This window comes from Sus scrofa, chromosome 2 (genome assembly GCF_054392235.1).
Source record: "Sus scrofa isolate SSC_HxYL_T2T_F1_AM1 chromosome 2, Sscrofa_HxYL_maternal_Yorkshire_Landrace_v2.0, whole genome shotgun sequence".
In the NCBI taxonomy this organism is placed as follows: Eukaryota; Metazoa; Chordata; class Mammalia; order Artiodactyla; family Suidae; genus Sus; species Sus scrofa.
This window is the reverse complement of record NC_139384.1, coordinates 43,429,536-43,441,576: the sequence shown is the minus strand read 5'-3', so window position 1 is coordinate 43,441,576 and position 12,041 is coordinate 43,429,536. Positions and strand designations below refer to the sequence as shown.

Below are 12,041 nucleotides of genomic sequence, written 5' to 3'. Positions count from 1 at the left end.
TATTCATTTTTGTTTTTAAAAACATTTTATTGGAGTATAGTTTACTTACAATGTTGTATTAGTTTCAAGTGTACAGCAAAATGAGTCAGTTATACATGTATGCATTCTTTTTTTGATGTAGGTTACTACAGACTATCGAGTAGATTTCCCTGTACTATACAGTAGGTCCTTGTTAATTATCTATTTTGTAGACAGTAATGTGTATGTTATTCTAATCCTCCTAATTTATCACTTCCTATTTTTAATTTAATTCCATTATAGTCAGAGAACATACTTTGTATGAATTCAACCCAGGTAAGTTTGTTGAGACTTGTTTTATGGTACAATATATTATCTCTCTTGGTGACTATTCCATGTGCACTTGAAACAAATATCTATTCTGTTGTTGGGTGGAGTGTTTGTTTTCTTTTCCAGACTTTTCCCAGTGTACCTTTAATATATATGAACTTCTCTCAGGCAATTTTTTCATAGCTTTGCTTTCTCTAACATGCCACACATATACACACTTTCTCTCTCTCTCTGAGGATTATCTTGCTTCTTATTTATTTTCATTTTTTTTGTTTTTTAATTTTATTACTATTGAAGTATTTACAGTGTTTCATCAAGTTCTCTTGTACAACAAAGTGACCCAATCATACACATTTCCCTGTGCTGTACAGTAGGATCCCATTGCCCATCCATTCCAAATATAACAGTTGGCATCCCCCTAACCCCCAAAATACCCATCCATCCCACTCCTTCCCCTTTCCCCCTCAGGAACCCCAAATCTGCTCTTCTTTGCCATGATCTGTTTCTGGTTTTTGTTTTGTTTGTTATTTTTAGGTAGGATCATCTGTTCCATATTTTAGATTCCACTAATAAGTGATATCATATTTCCCTTTTTCTTTCTGTCTTACTTCACTTAATATGAGAGTCTCTAGATCCATCCATGTTGCTGCGATGGCATTAGTTTGTCTTTTTATGCCTGAGTAGTATTTCATTGTATGTGTATACCACATCTTCTTGATCCATTCATCTGTCAATGAATGTTTAGGTTGTTTCCATGTCTTGGCTATTGTAAATAGTGCTGCTATAAACATAGGGGTGCATTATCTTTTTCAGTGAAAGTTTTGTCCGGATATATGCCCAGCAGTGGGATTGCTGGATTATATGGTAGTTCTATATTTAGTTTCCTGGGGTTCCTCCATACTGTTTTCCATAGTAGTTGTACCAATTTACCTTCCCACCAACAGTGGAAGAGGGTATCTTTTTTTTCCGCATCCTCTCCAGCATTTGCTATTTGTTGACTTGTTAATGATGGACATTCTGACTGGTGTGAGGTGGTACCTCATTGTAGTTTTGATTTGCATTTCTCTAATAATTAGTGATATTGAGCATTTTTTCATATGTCTGTTGGCCAATCCATATGCCTTCTTTGTAGAAATGTCTATTTAGGTCTTCTGCCCATTTTTCATTTGGGTTGTTTTTGTTGTTGAGTTGCATGAATCGTTTGTATGTTTTGGAGATTAGGCCCTTGTCTGTTGCATTGTTGTCAAAGATTTTCTCCCATTCTGTGGGTTGTCTTTTCATTTTTTTAATATTTTCCTTTGCTATGCAAAAGGTTTTGAGTTTGATTAGGTCCCATTGGTTTATTTGTGTTTTTATTGTCATTATTCTAGGAGGTGGATCAAACAAGATGTTGCTGTGACTTATGTCAAAGAGTGTTCTGCCTATGTTTTCCTCTGGAAGTTTTACATTTGGGTGGAGCTTTTTGAAAGTGTCGATTGGATCCAATTGGTGGATAGTATTAAGTCTTTTCTATCCTTTTCCGATTCCTCTCCTTTTCTCTATGCAGTATGGTTTTCTCTTTACTTTTTCTGTCAGTTACTGAAAGAAATATTGAAATATCTAACCATAATTGTGAGTCTTTCTATTTTTCTTTTCAATTCTTTTTGTTTTTGCTTCATGAATTTTGAAGTTCTTTTTGGGTGCATATACATTTAAAATTGTTATGTCTTCTTGATAAATTGGCTTCTTTAATACTATGAAATGTCCCTCCTCAACTCTGGTAACATTTCTTGTGTTGATGTCTGCTTTGTCTTGTATTAATATATAGCCATTACATTTCTTTTGGTTTTTGTTTTTTCCATGGCATATCTTTTTCTGTCCTTTTACTTTTAACCTTTGTATGTTTTTATACTAAAAGTGGGTTTCTTATAAATGGCATGTGGTTTTTTTGTTGTTGTCGTTAGTTTTTTTTTAAATCCAGTCTAACAATCTCTGTCTTTTATTTGATTTTCTTCAGACCATTTGTATTTAACATGAGTATCAGTATGGTTAGATATAAATATATTATCTTGTTTTTCTTTTTCTTCTCTGTTCTTTGTTTACTTTTCCCTACTTTTCCTGCCTTTTAAAAAATATTAATTGTCTTTTAAGTATTTTATTTTATCTCTTCTTGGCCTATTACTTATACCATTTTGTTTTATTTATTTAGAAGTTGCTCTTAGGTTAACACTATATACTTGAACTTATCACTACCTGCAAATACTATTATAGCATCTCTTACAACAGTATACTTTTTGTTCCTCTACCATCATCAAGAAATTAAAAAATGAGCAAAAGTTTGTTATGTTTACCCATGTAATTATACATGTTTACCCATGTAGTTCTGGCATTCATTATTTCTTTGTACAGATTCAGATTTCCATCTGGTATTATTTTCCTTTAGCCTAAAGAACTTCCTTTATCTTTTTTTGTAGTATAAATCTGTTGGTAATTTTCTCAGATTTTGTTTATCTGAAAAAGTATATTTTACCGTCATTTTTGAAGAATATTTTTGCTGGTATTTCTAGGTTTATAGTTTTTTTCTTTCAGCTCTTTAAAACTGTTGTGTTTTTGTCCTCTGGCTGCTATTTACTGCTAAGAAGTCTGAGTTCATTTTTATCCTTGTTTTTTGAACATAATATGTCTTTTTCCTTGGGCTTCTCTCCTTATTATTGATTTCTAGTGATTTCATTATGTTCTGCCTTGGTGTAAGATCATGAAGTATATCCTGCTTAGGTTTGTTGAGCTTGTAGCAGCTGTGGGTTTATAATTTTCATCAAATCTGGAAGATTTTCGGCTATTGTTTAGTCATATATTTATAAAAGTACATTCTCCTCCCCTTCTGGGACTCCAGTAATACATTTTAAAGAACTTGATTCATTGGGGGGTGTCCTTGGGGTGTGTCCACCACAACTCCCTGAAGCAGTGGCCTGGCTACCTTTCTACTGTCAGTAGCTATGACCTTCTACCTACCACTAGTAACAAAATCCATTGGTGCCTTTGCAGATGACCTTTGTTTTATGAAAAAATATGTAATTTGGAATATTGTGGTATTAATAAACATCTAATCTAGTGAATAGAATTAAGATGAAAAATTTCTGTAGGATATATCTCTAAGACTGGCAAAAAGCCATTGACTCATACAGATGTTGTTGATAATACCAAATGCTTCATGATGTAATTGAATGTGACATTAATTTTCTTACTGTTCCTTGTCAAATGACTCTTACTCTTCAGTGCAGGAATCACAGCCATGGCCCCTACCCTCCAGGATTTGGTCGACATGGAGTCTGCGCACATGAAAAACAACTTGCCAAGGCGAGAGAAGGTCTTCCTCTCATAGAGGACTCTAGTAACTGTGACATTGTAAAAGCCACTCAGTAAGTCTTGCTGATGCTTTGTTTTAACCCTGAGTTTTTTTGAATTACAATAAGACATGGGTAGTTCATGTCACTTCAGTGCAAAGCTTCCTCGTTTCATACTCCACTGATAGTGGTTTGTCATACCAGCATCAGAGCACTTCATACAGTGCACCTGAGTTGTTTATTATTCATCTTTACCATTAGATTGTGAGCAGCTTCTTAGCAAAAGCATGTCTTTTTGATTTGTAACCCCAGTGCTTTTGCACAGTTGCTGTCTTGTATTAGGTGCCCAATAAATGTTTGCTGAGTGAATGAATGGTTTTAAATGACACTAAAACTAGACCCTGAATTTGAAACACAAATCTGAGTCTTTTAAAATGTACTGCAACCTAAGTTGGGATAGAAAAATATTAGCTCATACATATATGGGTATTTTAAATATTTATTACTTTATATGTACCTCTTGTGCTGGGTGCATTAGAAGGAAGTCAGTCAAATACAAATAAGTTTTCTGATCACTTTCTCACAACTGAAGTGGGTGGTTTTGCTTGCACTGAAAATGAACGATGTTTTGAAAGTTTTCCCTTAAGATCTCTACTTGGGTGTTAATCATTTCCAACATTTTCACCCTCCTGGATTTCATTGATTATTAACATCTACCCCATCTCTTGCTCTTCGACATATTTTGAAATATTTTATCTGTTAGATTATGTTAGTTAGTAATCTATTTTCTCAGTGATCAAATATTAATAAACCTGCCCATCAGAGCTTCTAATCTGCATGAAAGAAACTAATAATAGTGCACTTACATGATATAATTTCTGTCAAAAGCAAAGGTGTTTGGTGATTATTTAACCTGTTTGGCTTCAATGTACACTAATGTAGTCCTTATGTTTGTTTAAAAATAATTGACAATTTGGAGTTCTCGTCGTGGCTCAGTGGTTAACAAATCTGACTAGGAACCATGAGGTTGCGGGTTCAATCCCTGGCCTCGCTCAGTGTGTTAGGGATCCGGCGTTGCCGTGAGCTGTAGTGTAGGTTGCAGACGTGGCTTGGATCTGGCATTGCTGTGGCTGTGGTGTAGGCTGGTGGCTACAGCTCTGATTGGACCCCTAGCCTGGGAACCTCCATATGCCGTGGGAGTGGCCCAAGAAATGGCAAAAAGACAAAAAAAACAAAAATTGACAATTATTTGAATATTCTAATTTCTAATTTATATGAACTCTAGAGGCCCTAGGAATCAGTACTTGAGTGAATATTATTTGACCTTGTTTGTATTATTATATGAAGATGAGGGTGTTCTTAAGGTAAATAGATTTTGCTTTAATTAGAATGGAAGTATTGAAATGTTTCTCTGCCACTGTTAGGATAAATGTGAGAAATCAGGCTGCATTCACAGGAAATTTCAGTAAAAACTCACATTATGTATCTTTCCTAAAATTTTCTTCAGATCTTTGACCTTCTTAAGTGGTTATGGGAAGGTATGTAGATAGTACTTAGGAAGGGCCAAAAAGAGTTAGCTACTGTGGCACAGTGTGTTTGTGTATTTTCTAAATTACCAAAGTCCTAGTGTGTATTCTTTATATTTCTCACATGAAAGGAGGATTTCTTTTCCAGTACACTGGTAAAGTTGACATTTAAAAGATGGAGAATATAAATATACATCTGTATCATTATCAACAGTTCATTCTTTTATTCATATTTTCACTTAGCATTGTCAGATGGGTATCTATCTTTTTAAAAATGCCATAGGTGCACACATACATTTTGTAATTATGTAATTAAGAAATTGCTTAATTTAACTGTGGGAAACAGACAAATCTGCCTTTTGGTTTGGTTTTGACCCTTAGGGAGTATTGAAATTTTCAGGTCCCTCTAAATAGAAATAAGTTTCAAAGAAAGTGCGAAATTGTCTGGCAGAACCTAATAGTTTCTATTAAAAAGATAGAGTGCTAATGAATGATTTAACAAATTATTATAGTGGAGTTCCCTGTTGGTGTACTGGGATAAGGATCCAGTGTTGTCACTGCTGTGGCTGGGGCCACTGCTCTTGGCTTGGGTTCAGTCCCTGGCCCAGGAACTTCCACATGCCATAGGCATGGCCAAAAAAAAAGATATTTCACTCCTGTGTTTCATTCTGAAAGGTAAAAAACTCTCGTAAATATCCCTTAAGTCTATTCCTCTTTTTCCATTCCTGTGCCTCTCTTACTTCAGGCTCCCGTTGGTAGTCACCTGTATTTATGGCAAGAGCCACTAAACTAGTGCTGGCCTAGAATTAGCTTCCATACTACTACTAATGTGATCTTTCTCACAACCCAAGTTGGAGTGCTTTCCTCTTTATAACTTGCAGTGTCTTCTCCTCGAACTATAAAGTCTAAGTTTCAAAGCATGGGAGAGGAGGTCTGTGCAGTCTTTGCCTGCCTCTTCTAGCTTCATCTCTTGCCATTCCCTTTCTTCTGCTTTTGCTTCTGCAGTGCCAAATTGCTTATATTTCTCTGAACATTCATGGAATGTCACGTCTCTGGTTTTCATACCTGCTATTCCCTTTGCCTTTTTTTTTTTTTTTTTTTCCCCTTATACTTTTTAGGGCTGTACCTGTAGCACATGGAGGTTCCCAGGCTAGGAGTAGAATTGGAACTGTAGCTGGCCTATGCCACAGCCACAGCAACGCCAGATCGGAGCCGTGGTCTGTGACCTACACTCCAGCTCATGGCAACGCCAGATCCTTAATCCACTGAGAGAGGCTGGGGATAGAACCTGTGTCCTTGTGGACACTAGTCAGATTCATTTCCGCTGAGCCATGACGGGAACTCCTCCCTCTGTCTTAAATGCTTTCCCTTCAACCTATAAAACATAGCTTGTATAGGAGTTCCCTCTGTGGCACAGTGTGTTAATGATCCAGCTTGTCTCTATGGAGGTACTGATTCAGTCCCCAACCCGGTGCAGTAGGTTAAGGATCCAGTGTTGCTGCAGCTATGGTGTAGGTCGCAGTTCCAGCTCAGATTCCATCCCTGGCCTGGGAACTTCCATATGCCATGGGGGCAGCTAAATAAAGGAGAAAAAGACAACATATCTTGTATGTTATGTTTCATCTCCTTTAGGAAGGGCTAATCATTCCTTCCTTTTCTCTACCTATTCCATGTTCATATTTTGTTGAATTTATCCCATCTCAAGTTTGCTTTTAGTCTTTCTCCCCTTCTGTGAGAAAAAAGAAGGTCATTGCATGAGCTTTATTTAATTCAGGGAAAAGATTGTCTGAGAATTAGCACCTTGCATTCCTGGTGTGTAGTGGAACATTAAACAAAATTTATTGCAAGAGGGCAAATGTGAATGTTATTAAAGTTTATTTAGGTAAATCTGGAGTTCCCGTTGTGGCTCAGTAGAAACAAATCCGACTAGGAACCATGAGTTTTCAGGTTCGATCCCTGGCCTTGCTCAGTGGGTTAAGGATCCGCATTGCCATGAGCTTTGGTGTAGGCTGCAGATGCAGCTTGGCATTGTTGTGGCTGGCAGCTGTAGCTCTCATTTGACCCCTAGCCTGGAATCTCCATATGCCACAGGTGCAGACCTAAAAAGCCAAAAAAAAAAAGAAGAAAAAAGAAAAAGTTTATTTAAGTAAATCAAGTCCAGCTCCACATGGAGTCATCTGATCAGTTAGAAGCCAGGTTTACATTTGTTGTTTGGTTTTACAGTATGTCCTATTTGCGAATATTTTTGTTAATTATTGTGATTTTATGTTGTCTGAAAGACCGATTGAATAAAGAGATGGTAAAGGAAAGAAATTTTGATATTTAAAATTATTTTAATGGTACCAATTATGTCTTTTTTCCCCCTCTTATTTGAGATACGGGATTTTTGAACGATGTAAAGAGTTGGTGGAAGCAGGATATGATGTCAGGCAACCAGACAAAGAAAATGTGTCGCTTCTTCACTGGGCTGCTATTAACAACAGATTGGATCTTGTAAAGTAAGATGGGATATATGTGTGTTAATTAAGTGTATGTTTATAATTCTGGACCTCTCTTTCATTTGTCTATTTTCTATAAGTACAAGTATAAATGTTGAATCATCCCTAATCCTTTATTTTAAACGAATACTTGAAACTTTGTGCCCCACACATCAGTTGTCATAGTGTTGAAAGGGACTGCAGAGGTCATCTGGACTAGGACCTTCATTGGTCCAAAAAGGAATATTAAAAATAAAGCCACAGGGGCCCATCATTATCAAGGTCAGGCAATCAGAGTTCCCATTGTGGCTCAGTGGAAACAAATCCTGCTAGCATCCATGAGGACGTAGGTTTGATTGCTGACCTCGCTCAATGGGTTAAGAATCCAGCTTTGCCATGAGCTGTGGTGTAGGTCACAGACATGGCTCATATCCGGGGTTGCTGTGGCTGTGGTGTAGGCCAGTGGCTACAGCTCTGATTAGACCCCTAGCCTGGGAACCTCCATGTGCGGGTGCGGCCCTAAAAAGATAAATAAAGTTCAGGCAATGAAATTGAACATTTTTTGAAAAGGAAAAGCATAGCATAAATTTTCTTAGGCTAGAACAGATAGTTTCAGCTAGTTTAGAAGAAGCGCTGAAAATTGTTATGTTATGCAGTTCTCTTGTGGCTCAGTGGGTTAAGGATCTGGCATTGTCACTGCAGCGGCTTGGGTTGCTGCTGTGGCGCACGTTCAGTCCCTGGCCTGGGAAATGCTGTGGGTGCACCTGCCTGCCACCCCCCCCCCCAAAGAACATCTTATATTATAATAATGCCAGAGGAATTAATGGGTAGGGGACTGATTTAACTTTAAAAAAAATTGGAATATGGAATACATTTTTAAGTAGGCATGTATTGGATTGTATACAGTCTTTCCTCTTCACAGAGCACTACTGCCTGCCCATTGTGTTGTATACCTTAGCATGTAGAATTTACGGGTATGTGAATGTGGGTATATATTGTATCATACATATTTAAAATTCTTGAGATTTGAGAAAATAAAAATATACTAAAGTTACATTATACTTATATGCAAACTTTTATGTAGAAATAAACTGGTGTACTGTTTAGATAATATGGTATATGAAGCACAACACTGAAATAATGAGACTAATTCCTGTAAACCACAGAAGAAAATAAGTCTCTTTAACTTACAGGTTCACTTTATATAGTGTATCCCATCTGTGCCCCCAAATAGTAAAACTCTCAAAATGTCTAAATTTCTGGAAGGATTTCTTTTTTTTTTTTTTTTTACTTTTATGGCTGCACCCACAGCATATTGAAGTTCCCCAGGCCAGAGATTGAATCTGAACCACAGCTGCAACCTATGCCACAGCTGTGGCAGCGTTGGATCCTTTTAATCCACTGTGTCGGGGCCTGGGATCAAACCTGTGCCTCCGCAGTGACCTGAGCCACTGCAGTCGAATTCTTAAATCACTGCTCCACGGCCAGAACTCTGCTGAAAGGATTTTGAATTAATTTTTTACTGCTTACTTTTTGAATTCATTCCCACATAGATTTTCTAAACTGTTAAAAGTGACATACTTTCTTCTTGCAAGTTAGGTAGAATAACCGTAGTAGAAATCTTTTGAATACAAACCATTTTAAGAGTGTTGTGGTGGTTAGAATATGCAGAGTTTAGTTGTTAACGTGTTTGCTGTGTAGTTGCAATGGAATGCTCATGACAGCAGGAGTAATTACATACATGCTGAGAATATTTCACCAGGGGTTTGTTTGATGATCTTGTGTGAATCTTTCAGACTTCTGTTGATCTGAGTGTTTTTAGGGAGGGTTATTAGTATAATTTCTGTTTTCTAATGCATTTATTACTAAGAAAGATTGATGTTTTTCTTTCTCATACGAATGTTAAGTTTTAAATCTTATTTCCACCTATATCTGCTTTTAACAGGTTTTATATTTCAAAAGGTGCTGTGGTAGATCAGTTGGGTGGAGATTTAAATTCAACTCCTCTTCACTGGGCCATCAGGTAAAGGTTTTCTTTAAATACTGAAATTGTTGTTTAAAATCAGAAGTGACTTAAGCTCATTTTCTGAGCATTACAGACCAGTACTTTCCAATAGAATTTTCTTTTTCAGTAGAATTTTCTGTGATGACAGAAATGTTCTATTCTGCACTGTCCAGTAAGGTAGCCACTAGCTGCATATGAAATGTGAAGTGTGGCTGATGCAGCTAAGGAACTAAAGTTTTAAAAAAATTTTTTTGTTAAAGTGCAGTTGATTTACAAATTTTCAGTTTTATTTAATTGTAACTAACTTGAATATAAATAGCTATATATGGCTAGTAGCCCATATTGGAAATTGCAGGTATAAACCATTTGAAAGGCTTTCTTTCCTTTTTGCCTATTCATTTAAAAAAGTATATATGAGTTTATATATATATAACTTAAAGAGTTCCCAGAGATGGTGTTTTCATGCTTAATTTAGGGCTCCACTATGATGCTAAAACTCAAAATGTGTATTATATTTTATAATCAAAATAAATATTGTAAATATTTGATCACATGGATAAAAATGGTAGTCGAGTTGAGTATAAACTCAGGCAGTCCTTTTCTCTGGCATGTGTCATCCAAAGTTAACAAGTGCCTGTCTGACTATTTGACAACTTCATCTTTCATTTTTAAGTTAACAAGTGCCTCTCTGACTATTTGACAACTTCATCTTTCATTTTTACTTCATTTTCTGTGGTTGGTGGGATTGATATGAACCTAAAATTGAAGTGAATACTTGTTCACTTAAGAAAAGAAGTTGAATCTTTTCTCCATAGCCGAGAATTTTGAAGAATCTAGGGTTAGCTCATCCCTGTTAAGTTACTGAGGTACAGTGCTTTACATAGAAATGAGCCATATTCAGATAAAAATAAGTAGTTCCTAAGACTAGGATTATCATGGCATACCTTCAGTCTGTGAACTTTATACCTTCAGCATATCTGGTTCATGATCATTTTTTGTTTGTTTGTTTTTAAAATAGCAACGGTGAAGTCTGAGGTGTTTTTAACTTCCATTTTGGTGATGTGCAATTATTTGCACATGGTAGTAACATGAGGTTTAAGATAGAGTGGGAGGTTATTAAGTTTATAACCTGCACTCAAGAAGGACTGTTAGGGTAATTCCAAGTTTGGAGCATCTACATAAGACATTTAGAAAATCTCCAGTGTTTTAAAAATCTGTGTACTGTTAGGAAGTACTCTTTATATCTAATCCAAATCCCTTATGTTTTAGGAATATTAGTTGCTTTCTAATTTTCCTATCTTTTGTGCTACAGAATATCACATGATTTTTGTCCTTTATTTACAGACAAGGGCATTTACCTATGGTCATATTATTACTGCAGTATGGTGCAGACCCCACTCTTATTGATGGAGAGGGATTCAGCAGCATCCATCTGGCAGTATTATTTCAACATATGCCCATTATAGCATATCTCATCTCAAAAGGACAGGTATGTTTTTTTTTTTTTTTTTTTAAATAGTTTATTAAAGTATCAGAGTTCTTGTCGTGGCTCAGTGGTTAACGAACCTGACCAGTGTCCATGAGGACTCCAGGTTTGGTCCCTGGCCTCGCTTGGTGGGTTAAGGATCCAGCATTGCCGTGAACTGTGGTATATAGGTTGCAGACGTGGCTCAGATCTGGTGTTTCTGTGGCTGTGGCTGTGGCTTAACTACAGCTCCAATTTGAACTCAAGCCTCGGAACCTCCGTATGCCACCAGTGAAGTCCTAAAAAGACAACAATTACTGAAGTACAATTGATTTACAATGTCGTTTTAATTTCTTCTGTACAACAAAGTGACTCAGTTATGTGCATGTATATATATGTATTCTTTTTCATATTCTTTTCCATTATGGTTTATTACAGGATATTGAATATAGTTCCCTCTGCTATATAGTAGGACCTTGTTGTTTACCCATTATGTATATAATAGTTTGCCTCTGCTAATCCCAAACTCCCAGCCCATCCCTCCCCAACCCTCTTCCCCTTGGCAACCACAAGTCTGTTCTCTGTATCTGTGAGTCTGTTTCTGTTTTAAAGATATGTTCATTTGTGTCATAGTTTATGTATTTTTTTTGCCTTTTTTTTTTTTTTTTTGAGCTGCACCCATGGCATATGGAAGCTCCCAGGCTACAGCTGCCAGCCTATGCCACAGCCACAGCAATGCAGTATCCAAGCCGCATCTGTGACCTACACCACAGCTCACAGCAATGCTGGATCCTTAACCCACTGAGAAAGGCCAGGGATTGAACCTGTGGCCTCATGGATGCTAGTCAGGTTCATTACCGCTGAGCCACAGTGGGAACTCCATATTCTTTTTCTATATATAATTTTCTATCATGGTCTATCCCAGGAAATGAGATATCGTTTTTCATGCTATGCAGT

The 12,041-nt window shown here is 36.7% G+C and overlaps 1 protein-coding gene and 1 long non-coding RNA gene across 16 annotated transcripts in view; one reads left to right on the top strand and one right to left on the bottom strand.

Annotated features, from left to right (window-relative positions):
* Nucleotides 1–12,041, bottom strand: part of LOC146405339 (uncharacterized) — an 855,846-nt gene that overhangs the window by 59,191 nt on the left and 784,614 nt on the right. The window lies entirely within an intron of this gene.
* The window catches only part of ZDHHC13 (zinc finger DHHC-type palmitoyltransferase 13), a 137,939-nt gene that overhangs the window by 10,430 nt on the left and 115,468 nt on the right, over nucleotides 1–12,041 (top strand). For 11 of the 15 annotated variants that reach the window (XR_014837201.1, XR_014837196.1, XR_014837197.1 and 8 more), the window contains exons 2-5: nucleotides 3,544–3,686; nucleotides 7,513–7,635; nucleotides 9,560–9,637; nucleotides 10,964–11,108. Coding sequence is in view for 2 of the 15 variants with exons in the window: in XM_021083254.2 (XP_020938913.1) it covers nucleotides 3,544–3,686; nucleotides 7,513–7,635; nucleotides 9,560–9,637; nucleotides 10,964–11,108 (489 nt within the window). In the remaining 13 variants the exon portion in view is untranslated. The remainder of the gene's footprint in view (nucleotides 1–3,543; nucleotides 3,687–7,512; nucleotides 7,636–9,559; nucleotides 9,638–10,963; nucleotides 11,109–12,041) is intronic. The other 4 variants (XR_014837203.1, XR_014837202.1, XR_014837207.1 and 1 more) reach the window with 1 other exon arrangement.